The sequence below is a fragment of the Bufo bufo genome, chromosome 2 (assembly GCF_905171765.1).
Source record: "Bufo bufo chromosome 2, aBufBuf1.1, whole genome shotgun sequence".
NCBI classification, from domain to species: domain Eukaryota; kingdom Metazoa; phylum Chordata; class Amphibia; order Anura; family Bufonidae; genus Bufo; species Bufo bufo.
The window spans coordinates 738,637,375-738,657,023 of record NC_053390.1 but is presented as its reverse complement, the minus strand read 5'-3'; the positions used below and the strand labels follow the sequence as shown (position 1 = coordinate 738,657,023).

The following is a 19,649-nucleotide window of genomic DNA, read 5'->3' as shown; positions in this document are numbered from 1 at the left end:
TCATCCACAGATACACCCATAACAGTGTCCTTCACAGATCCACCCATAACAGATCCCCAGTAATAGTGCCATCCACAGACCGCCATTAGTTCCAAACCCATCAAAAGGACACCTTTTGGTTAAAAATATTTTTTTTCTTATTTTCCTCCCCAAAAACCTAGGTGCGTCTTATGGGCCGTTGCGTCTTATAGGGCAAAAAATACGATAAATCTCCCCTCAGTCGTCTTTTTTCTAAAGTGAATAACCCTAATTTTGATAATCTTTCAGGGTGCTGTAATTCCCTCATTCCCGTAATTACTTTAGTTGCCCTCCTCTGAACCCTCTCCAGCTCTGCTATGTCTGGAGCCTAGAACTGTACACAGTACTCCATGTGTGGTCTGACCAGTGATTTGTAAAGTGGTAGGACTATGTTCTCATCACGGGCATCTATGCCCCTTTTGATGCAACCGATTATCTTATTGGCCTTGGCAGCAGCTGCCTGACACTGGTTTTTACAGCTTAGTTTGCTGTTCACTAAAATTCCTAGGTCCTTTTCCATGTCAGTGTTACCCAGTGTTTTACCATTTAGTATGTACGGGTGACTTGTATTATTCCTTCCCATGTGCATAACCTTACATTTGTCAGTGTTAAACCTCATTTGCCACTTATCTGCCCAAGCCTCTAATCTATCCAGATCCCTCTGTAGCAGTATATTGTCCTCTTCCGTGTCAATTACTTTACACAGTTTAGTGTCATCTGCAAAAATTGATATTTTACTATGCAAGCCTTCTACAAGATCATTAATAAATATATTGAAGAGGATAGGGCCCAATACTGACCCCTGTGGTACTCCACTAGTGACAGTGACCCAATCTGAGTGTGTACCATTAATAACCACCCTCTGTTTTCTATCACTGAGCCAGTTACTTACCCACATACAGACATTTTCCCCTAGTCCGAGCATTCTCATTTTATATACTAACCTTTTATGTGGTACAGTGTCAAATGATTTGGAGAAGTCCAGATATACGACATCCATTGATTCGCCTCTGTCAAGTCTAGAACTTACCTCCTCATTGAAACTATTTAAATTAGTTTGACATGACCGATCCCTCATGAAGCCATGCTGATATTGCGTTATTTGATTATTTTCCTTGAGGTGCTCCAAGATAGCATCTCTTAGAAAATCTTCAAACAGTTTACCCACGACAGATGTTAAACTTACTGGCCTATAGTTTCCGGGCTCGGTTTTTGGACCCATTTTGAATATTGGCACCACATTTGCTATGCGCCAATCCTGTCAAACACTCCCTGTCAGTATAGAGTCCTTAAATATCAGAAATAAGGGTCTGGCTATGACATTACTTAATTCTCTTAGGATACGGGGGGGGTGGTGCCATCTGGTCCTGGCGATTTGTCTATTTTAATCTTTTTAAGACGCCGCTGTACTTCTTCCTGGGTCAGACAGGGCACTTTTAATGGGGAATTTACTTTTAAATTCTGCATTTCGTCTTTTTTCTTCATTGAACACGGTGGAGAAAAAAAATATTTAATAGCTTTGCTTTCTCCTTATCGCTTTCTGCAACTCCCCCCTCACCACTCTTTAAAGGGCTGACACCATCAGATTTAGGGTACTTTCACACTTGTGGCAGAGTGATCTGTCACGCAGTTCAGTCGCCGGAACTGCCTGTCGGATCCGGCAATCTGCATGCAAATGGACAGCATTTGTAGACGGATCCAGATGCGGATCCGTCTCACAAATGCATTGCAAGAACGGATCCATCTGTCCGTTTGTCATACGGACAAACGGATCAGTTTCTATTTTTTTCACATTTTTAAAGGTCTGCGCATGCGCAGACCGGAAGGACGGATCCAGCATTGCGGTAGTTTTATGGTTCAATTTGTTTTTATTGAAAACCATATACATTTGAAAACATGCAATATGAGCTAGTTACATTTGAGTATATGCAATATGTGGGCATTACAATAGTACATATCAAGTCAGCATATAGAGAAGAGAATCATCAAACATCAATACTAGATGAATGGAGTAGAACGGGGGAGACAAGACAAAGGAACCAGGGGGGAGGGCAAGGAGGGAGGGGGGGGGGGAAGGGATTGAACTAGTAATCTATACAAGATATAACTGCAGTCAGACTGGACAGAATACTTTAAGTAGTAGATCCTGAGGACAACCAACCCGAGAAACCTGCTGATGCACGGAACTGGTACCAGGCCTCCCATTGTTTAGAGTGAGCAACTCCAAGACCTTGATCTTCGGCTCCCAGTTCCTCTAGACGTGCTAGAGAATCCAAAGCATTAACCCAAGTGATCCTAAGGGGACTATCTGGTGATCGCCAGGCTCTGGGAATTATTTGACGCATTGCTATAACAAAAAATCTAAGAATGCCCTTCTTGACTATCTTAATTCTGCCCGGATAAACTGAAAGGAGAGCTATCTGGGGCGACATAGGGATATGGATTTTGTATAGATATTCATATAGCTTGAAGATGTCATTCCATAGTGTTGCTACTCCCGTACACTCCCACCAGATGTGCAGCATAGTGCCCCTATCTTTCGAACACCTCCAACACGTGTCTGGCACCGAAGGATAAAACTGGTTAAGCTTAACCGGGGTCCTATACCATTTAGACCAAATCTTATAATTGAGTTCCTGGATCTTGCAGGAAATCGAAGACTTATGGGTGAGCATTGCGGTATTTTTAATGCCGGATCTGGCACTAATACATTTCTATTGAAAAAAATGCAGCCAAGTGTACAGTTTTTCTGGCCAGAGATAAAACTGCAGCATGCTGCGGTATTATCTTCGTCCTGAACAGTCAAAAAGACTGAACTGAAGACATCCTGATGCATCCTGAACGGATTGCTCTCTATTCAGAATGCATGGGGATAAAACTGATCAGTTATTTTCCAGTATAGAGCCCCTAGGACGGAACTCTATGCCGGAAAATAAAAACGCTAGTGTGAAAGTACCCTTATACTTTTTACCATTTATATAATTGAAGAACATTTTAGGATTAGTTTTACTCTCTTTGGCAATTAATCTCTCGGTCTCTAGTTTGGCCACTTTTATTTGTTTTATTACATATTCTATTTTTTTCCATATAGTTTTTCATTGTTTCCTCGCTACCCTCCTGTTTTAGTGATTTAAATGCTTTCTTTTTGTCATTTATTGCTTTCTTTACAGTTCTTTTTATCCACATTGGTTTCTTCTTGTTCCTTAACCTTTCATTCCCATAAGGTATGTACCTCTCACAATTAGATTTTAGGATGCTTTTAAAAATATCCCATTTTGTGGCTGTATTTTTATTTTTGAGGACTTTGTCTTAGTTAGTTAGGCCTTTGGCCTCTCTTAGTTGGCTAAAATTAGCTTTTTTGAAGTTTGGTATTTTTGTTCCTCCCTGAAGAAACACTCTTTTAAATGATAATTGGAAGGTTATTATTTTATGGTCACTATTTCCCAGGTGTCCCCCAACCTGCACGTCTGTTCTGTCAGGTCTATTGGTTAATACTAAGTCTAGTATGGCCGTCCCTCTAGTCTGATCCTGAACCAGTTGGGAAAGGTAATTGTCTTTGGTTATTGCCAAGAACCTGTTTCCTTTATAAGGCTACTTTCACACCTGCGTTAGGTGCGGATCCGTCTGGTATCTGCACAGACGGATCCGCTCCTATAATGCAAACGCTTAGATCCGTTCAGAACGGATCCGTTTGCATAACCATGAACAAAAAAAAAATTTTTTTTATTTTTTTTGTTCATGATAATGCAAACGGATCCGTTTTGACTTTACATTGAAAGTCAATGGGGGACGGATCCGTTTGAAAATTGAGCCATATTGTGTCAACTTCAAACGGATCCGTCCCCATTGACTTACATTATAAGTCTGGACGGATCCGTTTGCCTCCGCACGGCCAGGCGGACACCCAAACGCTGCAAGCTGCGTTCAGGTGTCCGCCTGCTGAGCGGAGCGGAGGACAAACGGTGCCAAACTGATGCATTCTGAGCGGATCCGCATCCATTCAGAATGCATTAGGGCTGGACAGATCCGTTCGGGGCCGCTTGTGAGAGCCTTCAAACGGAACTCACAAGCGGAACCCCGAACGCTAGTGTGAAAGTAGCCTAAGATGTACAGGTTTCAGTTTCCCAGTCTATATCTGGGTAGTTGAAGTCCCCCATAATAACAACCTCATTATGATTTGCCGCCCATCTATCTCGTTTAGTAGTAGATTTTGTGGACTCTGGTATATTAGATGGCTTATAATAAACTCCTATTAGTAATTTATTATTGTTTTTGCCTCCATGTATTTCTACCCACAGTGACTCCACATGTTCATGTACCTCACTTATATCTACGTTAACTGCCCAGTCATAGTTATCATCCAGCCATGTCTCAGTTATTCCCACTATGTCCTAGTCCTCCTCACACATCACTAATTCCAGTTCCCCAGTTTTATTAGTCAGGCTTCTGGCATTAGTATACATACAATTAAGAGGTTTATGTATATTTTTTACCCTACACCTTTCCTTCTGAACTGTTCTAGTCCCTCCTTCCATTCCTCCTTCATTTCCATTACCTTGCCCCTGGTCTCTGTCTGCACTATCTTCCCATCCTATAACGTAATTACCTTCCCCCCAGTCCCTAGTTTAAACACTCCCCCAACCTTCTAGCCATTTTCTCCCCCAACACAGCCGCCCCTTCCCCATTGAGGTGCAGCCCGTCCCTACCATAGAGCCTGTAGCAGACAGAGAAGTCGGCCCAGTTCTCCAGGAACCCAAACCCCTCCTTCCTACACCAGTTCTTGAGCCACTTGTCAACCTCCCTAATCTCCCGCTGCCTTTCTTGTGTGACTCGTGGTACAGGCAGTATTTCGGAAAATACTGCCTTTGAGGTCCTTGGCCTAAGCTTTTGACCTAAATCCCTAAAATCTTTATTAAGGACGCTCCACCTACCTCTAACTTTGTCATTGGTTTCGATATGGACCATGACCGCAGGAACTTCTCCAGCTCCTCCCAGTAATCTGTCAACCCGATCCGCGATGTGTCAAACTCGAGCGCCAGGAAGACAACACACTGTTCGGCGATCCCGGTCTTTGTGACAGATTGCCCTCTCTATACCTCTAATAATTGATAGCATCAATATACTCCACAGCGACGTCAGCACCTTCCGCAGTGCGTCAGTTGTCACAGTTGTCATATTTATTCATATGACTTCATTCAGTTTTGCATTTAAATGAAATATTGTCAGACTTTTGAATAATAAGCCATTTAAAGGGGTTCTCCGAGACTGGGAACCCATGTTGAGGTGACTGGGCAGGTTGCAAAGGTTGAAAAAGAAAATAAGACTCGTGTTGAGCATTGACCTCCCTTATACGATGCCTCCGCTGGACCTGAAGTGTGACGTGTTATTTAGGGAGAGATCACATCACCATTTTTTTTCTGTTCTTCTGATTCGTCAGAACAGACTTGCGGACATATGGCTACGGAATGCACATACAGTTATTTCAGTTTTTTTGCCCTATTGAAATGAATGGTTCCGCATTTGGGCCGCAAAAAAAACCTGAACCGGCACGGACAAAAAATAAATTTGTGTTCATGAGCTCTTATGCACATTTGGCATCCGTTTGAGCCACTTCTGTCAGAGATTGTGCATGCAGGACTTTATTTTCCATCTAAGAAACAGATTCCAGACGAAAATGGCTCAAACGGATGCCAAATGTGCATAACTGATACACCGGATCCGTTTTTTTCTTTATTTTTCTGTTCTTCTGAAAGATCAAAAGAAGCAAAAAATAACTCTGATGTGTATTTTCCCTTCCAAGTACAACACTGCTGCTGACCAATCAGCCACTTCAGCATTGGCAGTGGTTATGTGGCGTGCCTGCATCCATCACCAATGAAGCCAGCGGTGAAGTGCATGTAGACGTCACACCACACTTCTGGTCCAGTAGAGTGAGTGGAAGCGGTGGAGAAAGGGCCTCTGCACTGGACCCAGAGGTCTTTTTTTTATTTTATTTTAGCGCCCTGCCCAGCCATCTAAACATGGGCTCCCAGTCTTGGAGAACCCCATTGATATGTGTCTATCATTTAACATAATTCTGATACATCAGAAGTAGAGATGAGCTGATTCGCTGAATTTCACCAAAAAATTTGCTTCACGATGAAGCGCATTTTTTTGTAAGTAGCAGGTGCAATGACAGAGAGCTGTGATAGCGCCACCCCTGTCATTGTACCCCTCAGATGCCGCGTTCATACATGAACTCCATCTGAGTGTTTAATTAACAATTAAAAAAAAATTAAATCAAACTTACCGCCTCCTTTTGCTCGCGACGGGCCTTCAGCCTCCATCTTGCTTGAAGATCTCGGCCAAAATCCTGTGCGGTGCGAGATTACGTCATGACGCCCGCTAGCGCGGTGACTTATGACATCACTCCGGCAGGCATGATGATGTAATCTCGCGCCGCACGGGATTTCGAGATCTTCAAGCAAGATGGAGGCTGACGGCCCGGCGCGAGCAAATGGAGGAGGTAAGTTTGAATTATTATTTTTTTTATATACTATTTCAGGTTAAATTGATTCGCTGACACGAAACACGAGGAAATTCGGCTTCTAGGCGAATCGAATTTATCCTGATTTTCGGAACGAATTCCACTTCGTGGGATTCGATTTGCTCATCTCTAATCAGAAGTTTTGATCAGAAGAGGTCCAAGTGCTAAGATTCCCACTGATCTCTAAAACAAAGGGGCCGAAACACTAAACTAAGCTGTGCCCCTTAATTTCCGCTGGGCAGTGTACAGATTCATAGAAATAATCTTTAAAGGGGTTTTCCAGGTTCTAAATATTAATGACATCTCCTCAGGAAGAAGGTACCAGGCAACACAACTTGTTTGACTTAGGGCTATAGAATGCATATTCCCAGTAAATATCCAAATTTTGTTGTGGTCAAAAGTTTTGAGACCAACACAAACTTAAAGGGAGTCTGTCACCTACCTGACCGGTTTCAAACAGGTGACATTGTTTAGTGGGGCACAAAGACATGACACAGATGTTACCCGTGGTTAGTTCTTCTGATGCTTCAAATCGCCCAAAAAGTCGTTTTTATCATATGCTAATGAGCGGTCGCAAGTGCCTAGGGGTGGAGAGTTTTCTGAAAGTGCCCAAGTTCCTCCGCCTCACTCGCGCCTAACTCCGCCCCTTAGTAAGCTCAGGCCAGCCCTGTGGCTCTGACATCATAATTATCTGTAGGCTGTTCGCGCATCACTGCCGGGCCCGGGCATGCGCACTGTTTTGCCCACTGTGGTCAGAGGCACAGAAATATGCAGTGCGCATGCGCCAAATTCACGCCAGTAACGGGTGCATGCGCACTCCATATCCCTGTCCCTTTGCCCACAGTGGGCAGAACACTGCGCATGCCCGGGCCCGGCAGTGATGCTCAAACAGCCTACAGGGAAATATGATGTCAGAGCCACAGGGCTGGCCTGAGCTTACTAAGGGGCGGAGTTAGGCGCGAGTGAGGCGGGGAAACTTGGGCACTTTCAGAAAACTCTCCGCCCCTGGGCACTTGCGACACTGAACAATGTCACCTGTTTGAAACCGGTCAGGTAGGTGACAGACTCCCTTTAAGTTTTTACTTAGTTTGTTGCTTCAGTGTTTTTGGTAGCGATTCAGTATTGCCAGTGTTGACCCTTCTTTTTCAAGACTTCTGCAGTTCTCCCTGGCTGGATATCATCTTCTGGGCCAAATCCTGACTGGTGGCAACCCATTTTTACCTAGTCAGTGCTTGGAGTTTATCACAATTTCTGTGTTTTTGTTTGTTCACCTGCTTTTTAAGGATTGTCCACAGGTTCTCAATGGGATTGAGATCTGGGGTGTTTCCTGGAATTGGACCCAAAATTTTAATGTGATATTCACCAAGACACTTAGGTCTCTTGCACATGACCGTATAGCTTTTTTTTGTATTTTGCGGTCCATTTGAAACGGATCAGTTTTTCAGTTTTTTTTTTCCAGTAGCGTTTCCACTTTCGCTCCGTTTTGCTGTTTTTTCAATTTGGTTTCCGTTTGTGATCCGTTTTTTGCGGATCGGAAACGGAAGCATACAATAATGTTTAAACAGTAAGTACATAACAAAATTGGGCTGGGCATAACATTTTCAATAGATGGTTCCGCAAAAACGGAACGGATACGGAAGACATACGGATGCATTTCCGTATGCATTCCGTTTTTTTTGCTAAACCATTGACTTGAATAGAGCCACAGAACGTGAATTGCGGGTAATAATAGGACATGTTCTATCTTTGAACGGAACTGAAATACGGAAACGGAATGCATACCGAGTACCTTCCGTTGTTTTTGCGGACCGATTGAAGTGAATGGTTCTGCAAACGGAACACAAAAAAACGCTCATGTGCAAGAGGCCTTAGGGGGACATTTATTAAGACCGGCCGGTCCTAATCCCTCTGCGCTGCCGGTGGATGCACCAAAGTAATGTAGAGGCACAGGCGTTTACATAACTTCAGCTCTTGCTGCTGCCTGCTGTGCAACATGCTTTAAATTACGCCAGCCCCCTTGCTGGCGTAGTTTAAAGCCATTTTCCATGCCACACCACACACCCTTTTTCCGCCATTTTGCAAAAGTGGCGTGAGCAGAGTATAGTCACAGATTTTGTCCCAAAATGCGACCTAATTACGCCAAAAACTGGCGTAAATCATAAACCCCAGAGTGGTGTTACCACTTCTCCACCCTGCTACTGTCCTTATTGGGCTAACAAAATGTCATCTTATATATTGTTGTCCAGGTTCTATACATTGTGCATTCCTAATCTGTGTGCAACTGTTATGTTCATGTAAATTACCTGGTTCACCAGCAGGTGGCAGCAAACACGGCAAAGCTATCTTAGATGGAATGAAACTTACCATTCCATTCTAACCCCCTTCTGGAGAAAAGTGGGCCATCCCTACTTCCTGAAGGAAGCGTGGGTTAGTTCCAGTTTAGGTCTGCCCTAGACAGGGGAAGGGTGTGCAGGGGCACGACTAAAGCCTGCTGGAACCAAGACAAAGACTGCAACTGTTTGGAGAAATATTTATTTAAGTAAAACTGCCATTAAACTTCATCTCAAGGTCTGGACTCAAGTTATTTCTTCAAATCCCTCAATTATTCCCCCTTTTTATTGCTTCGGAGCCAAAGCCTGGTGTCCAGCCGTATCCAGGCAGGAGCACCGCGACACATAAAGAGACATTTTAGGCCGCAACATACTACTCAGTATTTCCTACACCTGGGACGCGCAGCATAGAGGGCCCAGGGGGGAGGCCGCCCGTTGCAATCAGAACTAAGTGGGTCATTTATTATATCACTTTTGTCTTGTGACATGGTGCTCCATCATGCTGGAAAAAGTATTGTTCATCACCAAATTATTCATGGCAGTGATCTTCATGCAGTCAACCCCACACATGAATGGTCTCAGGATACGTTACTGTTGGCATGACACAGGATTCATGGTAGTGCTCACCATTTCTTCTATGGACAATCATTCTTCCAGATGTCCCAAACAGTCTGACGGGGGCTTTATCAGAGAAAATAACTTTACTCCAGTTCTCTGCAGTCCATTCCCTGTTCTTTCCGTTGAATGTTTGTCCTTGATGTATATCTTGGAGGGACAAAAACAAAGGGTCGATTCCAGCTTCTGACGTATAAAATAGTTTGTTCTTTATTTGGCTTTCAAAATTTAAGATCCAACATACATCACATGGAGAGACACAAAGTAATTGTGACGCGTTTCGGGCTATAGTATTGAGCGGACAGCGCTTTAGCATTTGTCCAGTGTTGTTTTTAGCCTACACTGGATTCTTTGGCAGGTAGCGTTGTTCTGGCACGCTGCTCGGATGGTGCGCCAGTATTACAACTCTCCCCTAGTGTAGTGTGCACTAACAACAAACTGAATGATAAAACTGATGTGTCCTGCTACATTTCTCATTTCAGCCGGTGGTCTACATCATCACCTTGGTTTAGTGAGCAGCTATGTGGAATTTCTTACTCTTGTTCTCCCCTCTTTCCACATAATTACCAACCCGCAAATAGCTGGACTTTTGTAAGCCACACCTCGTTTCTACTAGGAAACATCAGGATGGACCATGAAGGTGGTGCAGGGATAGACTCTGTTCTCTGACTCCATACCAACTATTGGTTGGCTTACTTTGCGACAGAATTTAACACCGGAACTGTGACGCAATTTTGGAGCAAACTGTTGCATCTTAGACCCCGTCCCTTTCACACAAAGCCACACCCCTTCCCTGTTAAGCCACATCCCTTTTCAGACTAAGTGCAGATAACTTCTGTAAACCTAGATGCAGCAAATGCTCCATATTTTAGCGCAATTTGCACCAAAATCTAGGTGCACTGAAACGTGGACTACTGTTTAGTTTACAGTAGTTTTAAGGTGTGTAACTTGAGGGACCACTGTATATACATCACAGAAAGGGAAGCATGGTTGAGAACTACACTTTCAGATGGTGTTAGCTCAGTCAGCAATTTGTTTCTCTACTTTTTACTTTCCACTTTATAGCAATGTGTTTTAATCCTGTTTGCTGCCATACCATTACACCCATGGTATCTGAGCAAATTAAAAATGTATGCGCTATGACATTTATGGGCCTTCGATTTCATTTGAAATCCCAATCACAGCTGTGACAGTGAAGCTGGAAGTACCAGTGTCAGGCCGGACTGTAAATCTCTGTGACCTGCCAGCAAGCCCTCAAGTGTAAGTCAGCTATCCACATGGAAGTTTTCTAGCCGAGAATTTCACATCAACTGTGAGATGAATAATACTAATGCCAGCGCTGTTTATTAAGCAGGTCACCAGGGACTCAGAATATGGGCTCCAGTAATATTTTCCAAAAACCATATTGGTGTATGATTCCTAAAATTCATAACAATAGGGACTGCCCCCCAGGTCGCCCGATAGTGTCGGGGAGAGGTTCGGTGACTGAGCTTATCTCCAGGTACTTGGATTGGTTATTAAGACCTCTATAGGAGGGAGTGATTTCATATTTGCAGGATACGTCACAGTTTTTGGATACCTTACTGTCTTTTCACTGGCAGGAGGGATACCAATTAGCCAGCATTGATGTTGAGAGCCTGTACATTTGCATCCCTACTGATCTGTACAGGCGGTGGGACATCGATTGCTGGCTTCTGGTACAGATACGGGATTTACCAAATATATTCAGGAATTGTTGCTATTTATGTTGGAACATAATGCTTTTCAGTTTGGGAGGTCATGGTTCTGCCAGAGGGCAGGAACTTGAGGGCAGGAACTGCGATGGGGACGCCAGCAGCGCCCACTTTCGCTAATCTGTTCCTGGCAGAATCTGAAGATGACAAGATTTAGGATATAAGGAATCCATATGTACAATATATCAAGTTATATCTGAGATACATTGATGACGTGTTTTGTGGTTTGGTCAGGGTCGGAGCGGGAATTCACTAAGTTTATGACATACTTAAATGATAACAATTGTAATATGTTTTTTACATCACAGTTTGGGGGTAATATTCTACAGTTCCTAGATGTTGAAATAGAGATAAAAGAAGGAGTGATTCATACTAGAGAATTTAGGAAGAGCACAGCTACTAACTCCTTATTGAGATATAGTTACCACCCTGCATACATTAACCCCTTCAGGACCCTGCCATTTTTCACCTTAAGGACCAGTCAATTGTTTGCAAATCTGACATGTCACTTTATGTGGTAATAACTTTAAAAGGCTTTTACTTATCCAGGCCATTCTGAGAATGTTTTCTCGTCACATATTGTACTTCATGACAGTGGTAAATTTGAGTCAAAATATTTCATTTTTATTTATAAAAAAAATACCAAATTTTCCAAAAATGTTGAAAAATTTTTCATTTTCAAAATTTCGATTTCTCTGTTTTTAAAATAGATAGTGATACCTCCTAAAAATAGTTATTACTTTACATTTCCCATATGTCTACTTCATGTTTGGATCGTTTGGTATATTACAATTTTTTGGGGACATTTAGAAGGCTTAGAAGTTTAGAAGCAAATCTTAAAATTTTAAAGAAAATTTCCAAAACCCAATTTTTAAGGACCTGTTCAGGTCTGAAGTCACTTTGTGGGGCTTACATAATTGAAGCCACCCATAAATGGCCCCATTTTAGAAACTACACCCCTCAAGGTATTCAAAACTGAGTTTACAAACTAAACCTTTAGGTGTTTCACAAGAATTTAAGAAAATGTAGACAAAATTTCTGAATTTGACTTTTTTGGCAGATTTTAATTTTAATAAAAATTTTTACGCTAACAAAGCAAGGGTTTACAGCCAAAGAAAACTTTATATTTATTACCCTGATTCTGTAGTTTACAGAAACACCCCATATGTGGTCGTAAACTGCTGTACGGGCACATGGGAGGGCGCAGAAGGAAAGGAACGCCATATGGTTTTTGGAAGGCAGATATCACTGGGATAATTTTAAGTTGCCATGTCATTTGAAGACCCCCTGATGCAAAAAAATGACACCATTTTGTAAACTACGGGATAAGGTGGCAGTTTTGTTGGTACTATTTTAGGGTACATACCGTATGATTTTTGGTTGCTCTATATTACACTTTTTGTGAGGCAAGGTAACAAAAAATAGCAGATTGTTGTGAACACGACAATACCGAATATGACTACTTTTTTAGTTGTTTGTTTCAGTTTTACATGTCATACTTTTATTCCGGCCGCCTCTTGGCATGTTTGCCGTGCTGCCGCTGGAACGCCGGGCCGCCCCATTATAGTCAAAGGGGCCGGAGAGGTAGTCCAGGGGCACGCGTGCACTAGCGGCAGCACGGATCCGACAGGCTGTTCACCTGCCGGAACAGCCTGCCGGAGTTCCTTGCCGGAGTTCCTAGTGTGAAAGGCAGAGAGGATATCCCCGTAACGTCATACAGGAGTCATACAAAAGGGCTTGAGGTCAGGATCAATATATGTTACTATAAACTAATAAAAACAAAATGAGAGAAAAAGAAAAAATATTTACTTTTTCTTTCCAGTTTAGTCCTATGGCGGATGCAATCAAGGCCTCTGTAAAGAAGAATTGGCACATAATAGCAACTGTGTTAACTAGGACAGAATAAGGCTACTTTCACACTAGCATTTTAGTTTTCCGGAATTGAGTTCCGTCATAGGGGCTCAATACCGGGAAAAAAACACTTCAGTTTTGTCCCTATTCATTGTCAATGAGGACAAAACTGAACTGAACAGAACGGAGTGCTCCAAAATGCATTCCGTTCCATTTAGTTGCGTTCCCAGACCGGAGAGCAACATGTTGTATTTTGCGTTCCGTCCTGGGATGCGGAGCAAGACGGATCCAGCGTGACCCCCAATGCAAGTCAATGAGGACAGATACGTTTTCTCTGCCACAATCTGCCACAATAGAAAACGGATCCATCTCCTATTGACTTTCAGTGAAGTTCATGACGGATCCGTCTTGGCAATATTAAAGATCATACAACCGGATCTGTTCATAACGGATGCAGACGGTTGTATTATCAGTAACTGAAGCGTTTCTGCTGAACCCTGCCGGATTCAGTAAAAGCGCTAGTGTGAAAGTAGCCTTAGCCGAGTCATCTCAGACATATGGCAGCTCTGTTGTATTGCTGGGGCATAGCTATGTTATTATTGGAACACTATACACAGAGATTATGCTGTATATGCATCTACCCTATCACTTCCTGGTCTCTTGAGAAGGAAATGTACACCAAATTTACAAAGGCCAATAATTAGCCAAATGAGTCATCTTTGTGATTTGTTTAGGTCCCAACTCACGGACCCAAGGAAACTACTGGCATGACCTTTTTTCTTTGACTATCCAATTTTAATAAGTACGGTACATTTGAAATATCTCAGAATCTTTCACTTTTCATGCTGGAATCACTCAACAGGCCAACCTTTTACCACTTTCTGCATCTCACTTGTCAACTTTGCTGTGTAGACTAGGACAGAATTAGCTGAGTATATTACAATGGCCATTGATTAGCCAAACAAACTTTATTACCGATGTTTGTTCCAGATTATTGCCCAATATAATGCCAGCCAGTCACAAACTCATTGTTGATCACATCTTTTACACAGGCATAAAAATCATTGTTTGTTGGCAGCACATCTCCTCATATACACAGAGAATGGGCTAATAACGATATTCAAACTGCACGAGGGATGAATAATTGTTCTAATTAGATTAACTTAACGAGTGCCAATTGACATGCCATATCTTCCTAGATGGTAGTTTATGGGCAGGTCATATTTGTTCATATATCCGTTTGGTAAATTTGGTAGTCTGTTCCGGAAGAGGAGCAGACTACTGGAGTTAGGCCTCATCCACATCTCTGTTAGGAGATACAGCAGGCTGTTCCGGCACAGAGCAACCTGCCGAAACCTTTACTAAACTGCTGGATCCCCATTGACTACAATGAGGTAAGGCAGTGATCCGGCCGATTTCTGGCATAAATGCGGGTTTCGGACACACAAAAACCGTTGCATGCAAAAAATGTTTTTCTGGCCAACAGCCAAAATTTGCAATGGATCAGGCAGCCAGATCTCCTAAATGGAGATGTGAACGTGGCCTTACTGTATTCAGCATGGCCAGACACCACTGAATACCGCCAGATCTGGATTCACTATAACAGGATTTAGCAGGTTTCTGATATAAATGCCAGCTATCTGTTGTAGAGATACCTCTGTATGCAGGAGTATTTTTGTGACAGAAAACCGGCGTTTATGGTGGTAACCTGCCAGATCTCATTATAGTGAATGGGAATCTGGCGGTGTCTGGCAATGCTGGATATGATAATTCCTGTACTTGTCTCCTCTGCTGGAACAGACCACCGGATTTACCAAACAGAGGTATTTTTTTTACTCTTAATTCCGCTTCATTCAGCTGAGAATTTCCTTTATGGGTCATCTAAATAGTAAACCAACATCTTCAAATTACATTTGTAATGAAGTATTTGTTTATGCAATTCCGTGGCTCCAGTCATTGCAGATGCTGGGAGTTGTACCTTCACACAGGCTGGAAAGCCACAGGTTCCAGATCAGTTCTGTAAGGTTGCTTTAACTGTTTGATTATATTTTTTAGGCATTTGCCCCTCACAAGTTTGATAAAGATCCAGAATAACTTGAGCCTGGAAAAGTCAAATCCTACTGTTTCAGAGAAGATGTCAGAGTTCAGCTCTAAAGATTCCTTGTTGCATTGCTCATCGTCCACGACAGAAACCATGAACTATCCCGATGAGGTATTCCTCAATGCTGCCAAGATCTTCCAAGGCATTCATCGTAAGAAACCCCCTGACAGAACCCTGGTGAACTATGGTTCTGACATTGAACACTCTGCACCAGAATTCAAGGACGAAAGATCTCAGCGCTGGTCTTATGAATTGGCTTTCAGTGCCCTGAAATGTGAGTGTCATGTGTAACATACGGTCTAATTCTAGGTACTGTCCTTGTGAATGCGACTGGGCCAGATTTTCTAACTTGTTGGAATAATTTTAGCACAGGATGCAGAAAACAACACTATGATCTGAGGATACCTAAATGTGACAGTGCCACGTCCACCCATAACAATTTATTTGAAAGGCCGTTTGCTTCTCTGTAGAAAATAAATATTGGCCCCAGGGGTGCACCACCAATGAGGCCAGGTGAGGCGATCGCCTCAGGCAGCACCAGGTAGGGGCAAGAGAGAGGCAGCTGAAGGGCCATGGGCTGAAGGGAATGGGTTAGGTTAAGAAATTGGCATTGGAGAGGGGGGGGAGCGCCGTTTCAGTTTTCGTCTCGGTCAACAGAAAGGCTAGGTGCTTCCCTGAATGGCCCTCATGCAGAACTCGGTCTATGTACGTACTGGTAATACAGTATGTTATAGCAATCTTATATTAAACCTTAGTTACGACTTTTAGCATGGTTGTCGTTTGTATTGTACACCTTATCTTAAAAATAACACCTACTACTCAACCATCAAGTCACTGAATGTTTGCAACAGTGCATGAGGAGGACAAGGGAGCGGTTGCTATAGACAGACAAAAGCAGAGAGACTGACAGAGAGAGTGCTGAGATTTACTGTCATATTAAACTGCTCATTATACCTGCTGCTGAGAGTGTGCTACAGAGAGTTAGGAAACCAGAACCCTTGTTTATCCATGTGTAGTCTATGGGCAGACATAAAACCAGCTAGTCAACACCTACCAACTCAGAATAAAATGAGAATTACAGATAGATTACAGTGGGAAAAGTCATATAATGGCTAGAAATTGTGTTATTCCTCATGGGCACCCACATGGCAACTTATTCTGAAAAATGTCCTGAAACTAGAGTTCCACTTTATGCATAAAACACAATATATTAACTAATTGGCATAAGAATAATAATTTTAGACTAGTCGTGAGTGGGGGTGCTGCTCTCATAACATCAGGGGCTTAACTATAGGAGGTATAGAGGTTCCGAATGCAGCCATGGACTGGAGCCTGAGGGGGTCCGAAATATCAGTACTTTATACATTACACATGACATGGAGATTGGGGAGCCCTGATACGGAGCAAAGGGGTTTTCTCATAAAGACAACCACTTTCTATCTGCCCTATTTTGCACACAATATGAGGGTAATTCATTTTTTGGTTGTAAATGTTCTCGGTGGTTAACACCAGCTGATGGCCGCGGCAGCCATATTTTATGAAAGGTTGTCTCTGGCCAGGGAGTTTTATTTTACACCTCCTGTTAACATGATTACGAATTCATTTTATTGTTCATCAGGTAAGCTGCAATCCATCTGATGCTGGAACATGTATCGGCTCCTAAAGATTCAATTTTATCTCGTGAACCATTTGTATTTTTGTGGCACCAAGAAACCGTGTCAACAGCGTGTCCCATGTTCAAATAACCCTGGCTGTTCACACTCTGGAAGCAAACAGGAGACATTGTGCAATGTTTAGTGTAATATCTGTGTAGGCATTTATTTATCTCACTGCTGTTTACTTTGATTACTGTGTTCCTCGCTCTGATGTCAGTCCCTATAGGCCATCGCTATCACTTATGAAGCCAAACGCTTTGAACCTTTGTTATGACATCAAAGAGGTTGTCTCACTTCAGCTAATGGCATTGATCATGTAGAGAAAGTTACTACAAGGCACGTAATGTATTGTTATCCATATTGCCTCCTTTGCTGGTTGGATTCATTTTTCCATCACAATATACACTGCTTGTATCCAGGGGTTATGACCACCCTGTTACTAGAAAGTGCCAGCCTTTCTAGTAACCGGGACTATGAGAGTGTGCATAGGACAGAGCTTTTTCCTATAGTGTAGAAGCACGACCACCTCTGCTGGATTGTAGGGTGGTCATAACCCCTGGAAACAAGCAGAGTATAATGTGATGGAAAAATGGATCAAGACAGAAAGGAGGCAATATGGACAATCAAATGCCATCCAGTGCCCCGTGACATCCACAGCATAGCGCTGTGCATGAGTCAGTACAGGCTTCACACAAAAGTCTGTACAGTAGACGGCCGGCAGTCCCGGCGCATGCGCACTAGTGTGGGACTAGGGAAGGCCGGCAGGAGGTGATGAGGTCAATGATGATGCACCGTCTCCTGCTCCAGAGAGGGAAAGAAGAAGATGGTGAGGGAGCGTAAGACCCGGAAATGCTGCAGGAGTGGTCTTGTGACCGTGAAGAGGATCCTGGGAACCCCTGCACTGCGGAGGGTAATTACTTTAATATTCTTCCCTCCACAGATAATTTTAATGGGCTGAATTTCAAGTAGGGGCCGGAGAACCTCTTTAATGTGCTGCATCAAAGATCATTTCACCCAATGAACAAGCATTTTGCTTGTTCATCGGGTGATCGGCAGCACATTTACAGGAGACGATTATCGGGAACAAGTGTTCATAGTAACATTAATTCCCTGACAATTGTGCAGTGTATATCCACCATTAAGGGGTTCTCTCACCTCAGCAAGCAGCATTTATCATGCAGAGAAAGTTAATACAAGGCACGTACTAATGTATTGTGATTGTCCATATTGCCTCCTTTGCTGGCTTCATTAATTTTTCCATCACATTTTACACTTCCCATTTATATGGTTACAACCACCCTGCAATCCAGCAACGGTGGCCATGCTTGCACACTTTAGGAAAAAGCGTCGGCCTCTCTGGTGGGTGGGACCGTGGGAGTGTAAGACCGTGAACCGGGGAGGGACCCCCAGGATACAGCGAAGTCATTGAATAAGGAAACCGACACGGACACCGCCTCCTGATGCAAAAACATTAACTTTACTGAACAGGGGGATAAACAGTAGTATTAACAGTAATGACAACAGTAGTTACAGAGAGTATATATATCTCATATATATCAAATACAATGAACAGCATGTCACATTCCTTTCTCTTGCCCCCAAATGACACAGTTCACGTGCCCTGAGTACTCCCAGCCTGGACGCTGGCGTGGCCTTGCAGTGTAGCAACAATGGAGTGTGCAGAATACCCTATACCCCAGGCTCAGAGTCACGGTACCAGCCCAAAGGAAAAACCGTACCCAAGGCGGCATACACAGCAGAGCCCGCAAGTCGATACTGTGCCACAGGTTAACGGACCTGACCGATAGCACACACGGCAGAGCCTATAAGTCAATAACCGTGCCGCTAAGTCACTGACCTGGGTATGTCCTGTGTTTACTGGTTGCTCCAAACCGACAGCAAGTCCCTGCCACAACATGTGACCCTGCAGAACCTGCACTCTGACCCTCTGTTCCGATCCTGACGCCAATACTCATCCACACGGTTCTCTGAAACTGTCATTTGGCATTCCGGGCACTAGAGGCCCTGTCAATCTAGTGTAGCAGGGCGTGGCCAGAGGTGGAAGAACGGAGCCTCTAGGAGCAGGGGCAACGCCCCCCCCCTGCACCTAGAGGCTAATAAGCATATTATAAAAATTATATTTCTGGAGTAACGGGGGCATAGATAAAAGTAGGAATAGGCTAGTTAGGTTCAGCTGACATTATCACATCACTAATGTCAGCTAGCTTAATAGGGTTAATTCTGGTGACAGAAACCCTTTAACTTTTTTGTGTATATGATAACTGACAACCCCTTTAAGCTTTCCAGGCTTGGCTCCCTTGACAGATCAAGTGAGAAAAGGGAATTCTCTGGGAATTAATTAAAATGGCTGCCATTTTACACAATGCACTGCTCTAGAATAGATGGTAATGATGTGATTCTGCCTGTGATATGCCATCATGTCTGAGCAGCCTGACAGGAACACTCATCAATATGTAGTATATGCAAGTGCCAGAGCACAGTGTGTAGTGAGGCCCCTCACCCCCCTACAGCTCTTCAAGTGACGGCAACCAGTCCTGATCACATTCTAGGACAGGTTGCTGCTCGCCATTTTAAATTATTCCTGGAGAACCCCTTTAAGTGAGTTTGGGGGAACAAGAGAAACACACAGGTGATATCAAATATATATATATATATATATATATATATATATATATATATTTGAAATGTCAGTCCAGAAAATGAACGGCACTCCAGTAAATTATGAACAAATGACTCCTTTAATCACCCGTGCGGTACAACGTTTTGGCCCAATGCCAAAACGCGTGATTTAAAGGAGTT

At 43.1% G+C, this 19,649-nt stretch overlaps 1 protein-coding gene across 2 annotated transcripts in view; it reads left to right on the top strand.

Annotated features, from left to right (window-relative positions):
- NSUN7 (NOP2/Sun RNA methyltransferase family member 7) overlaps positions 1 to 19,649 on the top strand; it is a 76,567-nt gene that overhangs the window by 16,752 nt on the left and 40,166 nt on the right. For both annotated transcript variants that reach the window (XM_040420555.1, XM_040420554.1), the window contains exon 2: positions 15,129 to 15,448. In XM_040420555.1, coding sequence (XP_040276489.1) covers positions 15,208 to 15,448 — 241 coding nt within the window. In that variant the 5' untranslated portion in view covers positions 15,129 to 15,207. The remainder of the gene's footprint in view (positions 1 to 15,128; positions 15,449 to 19,649) is intronic.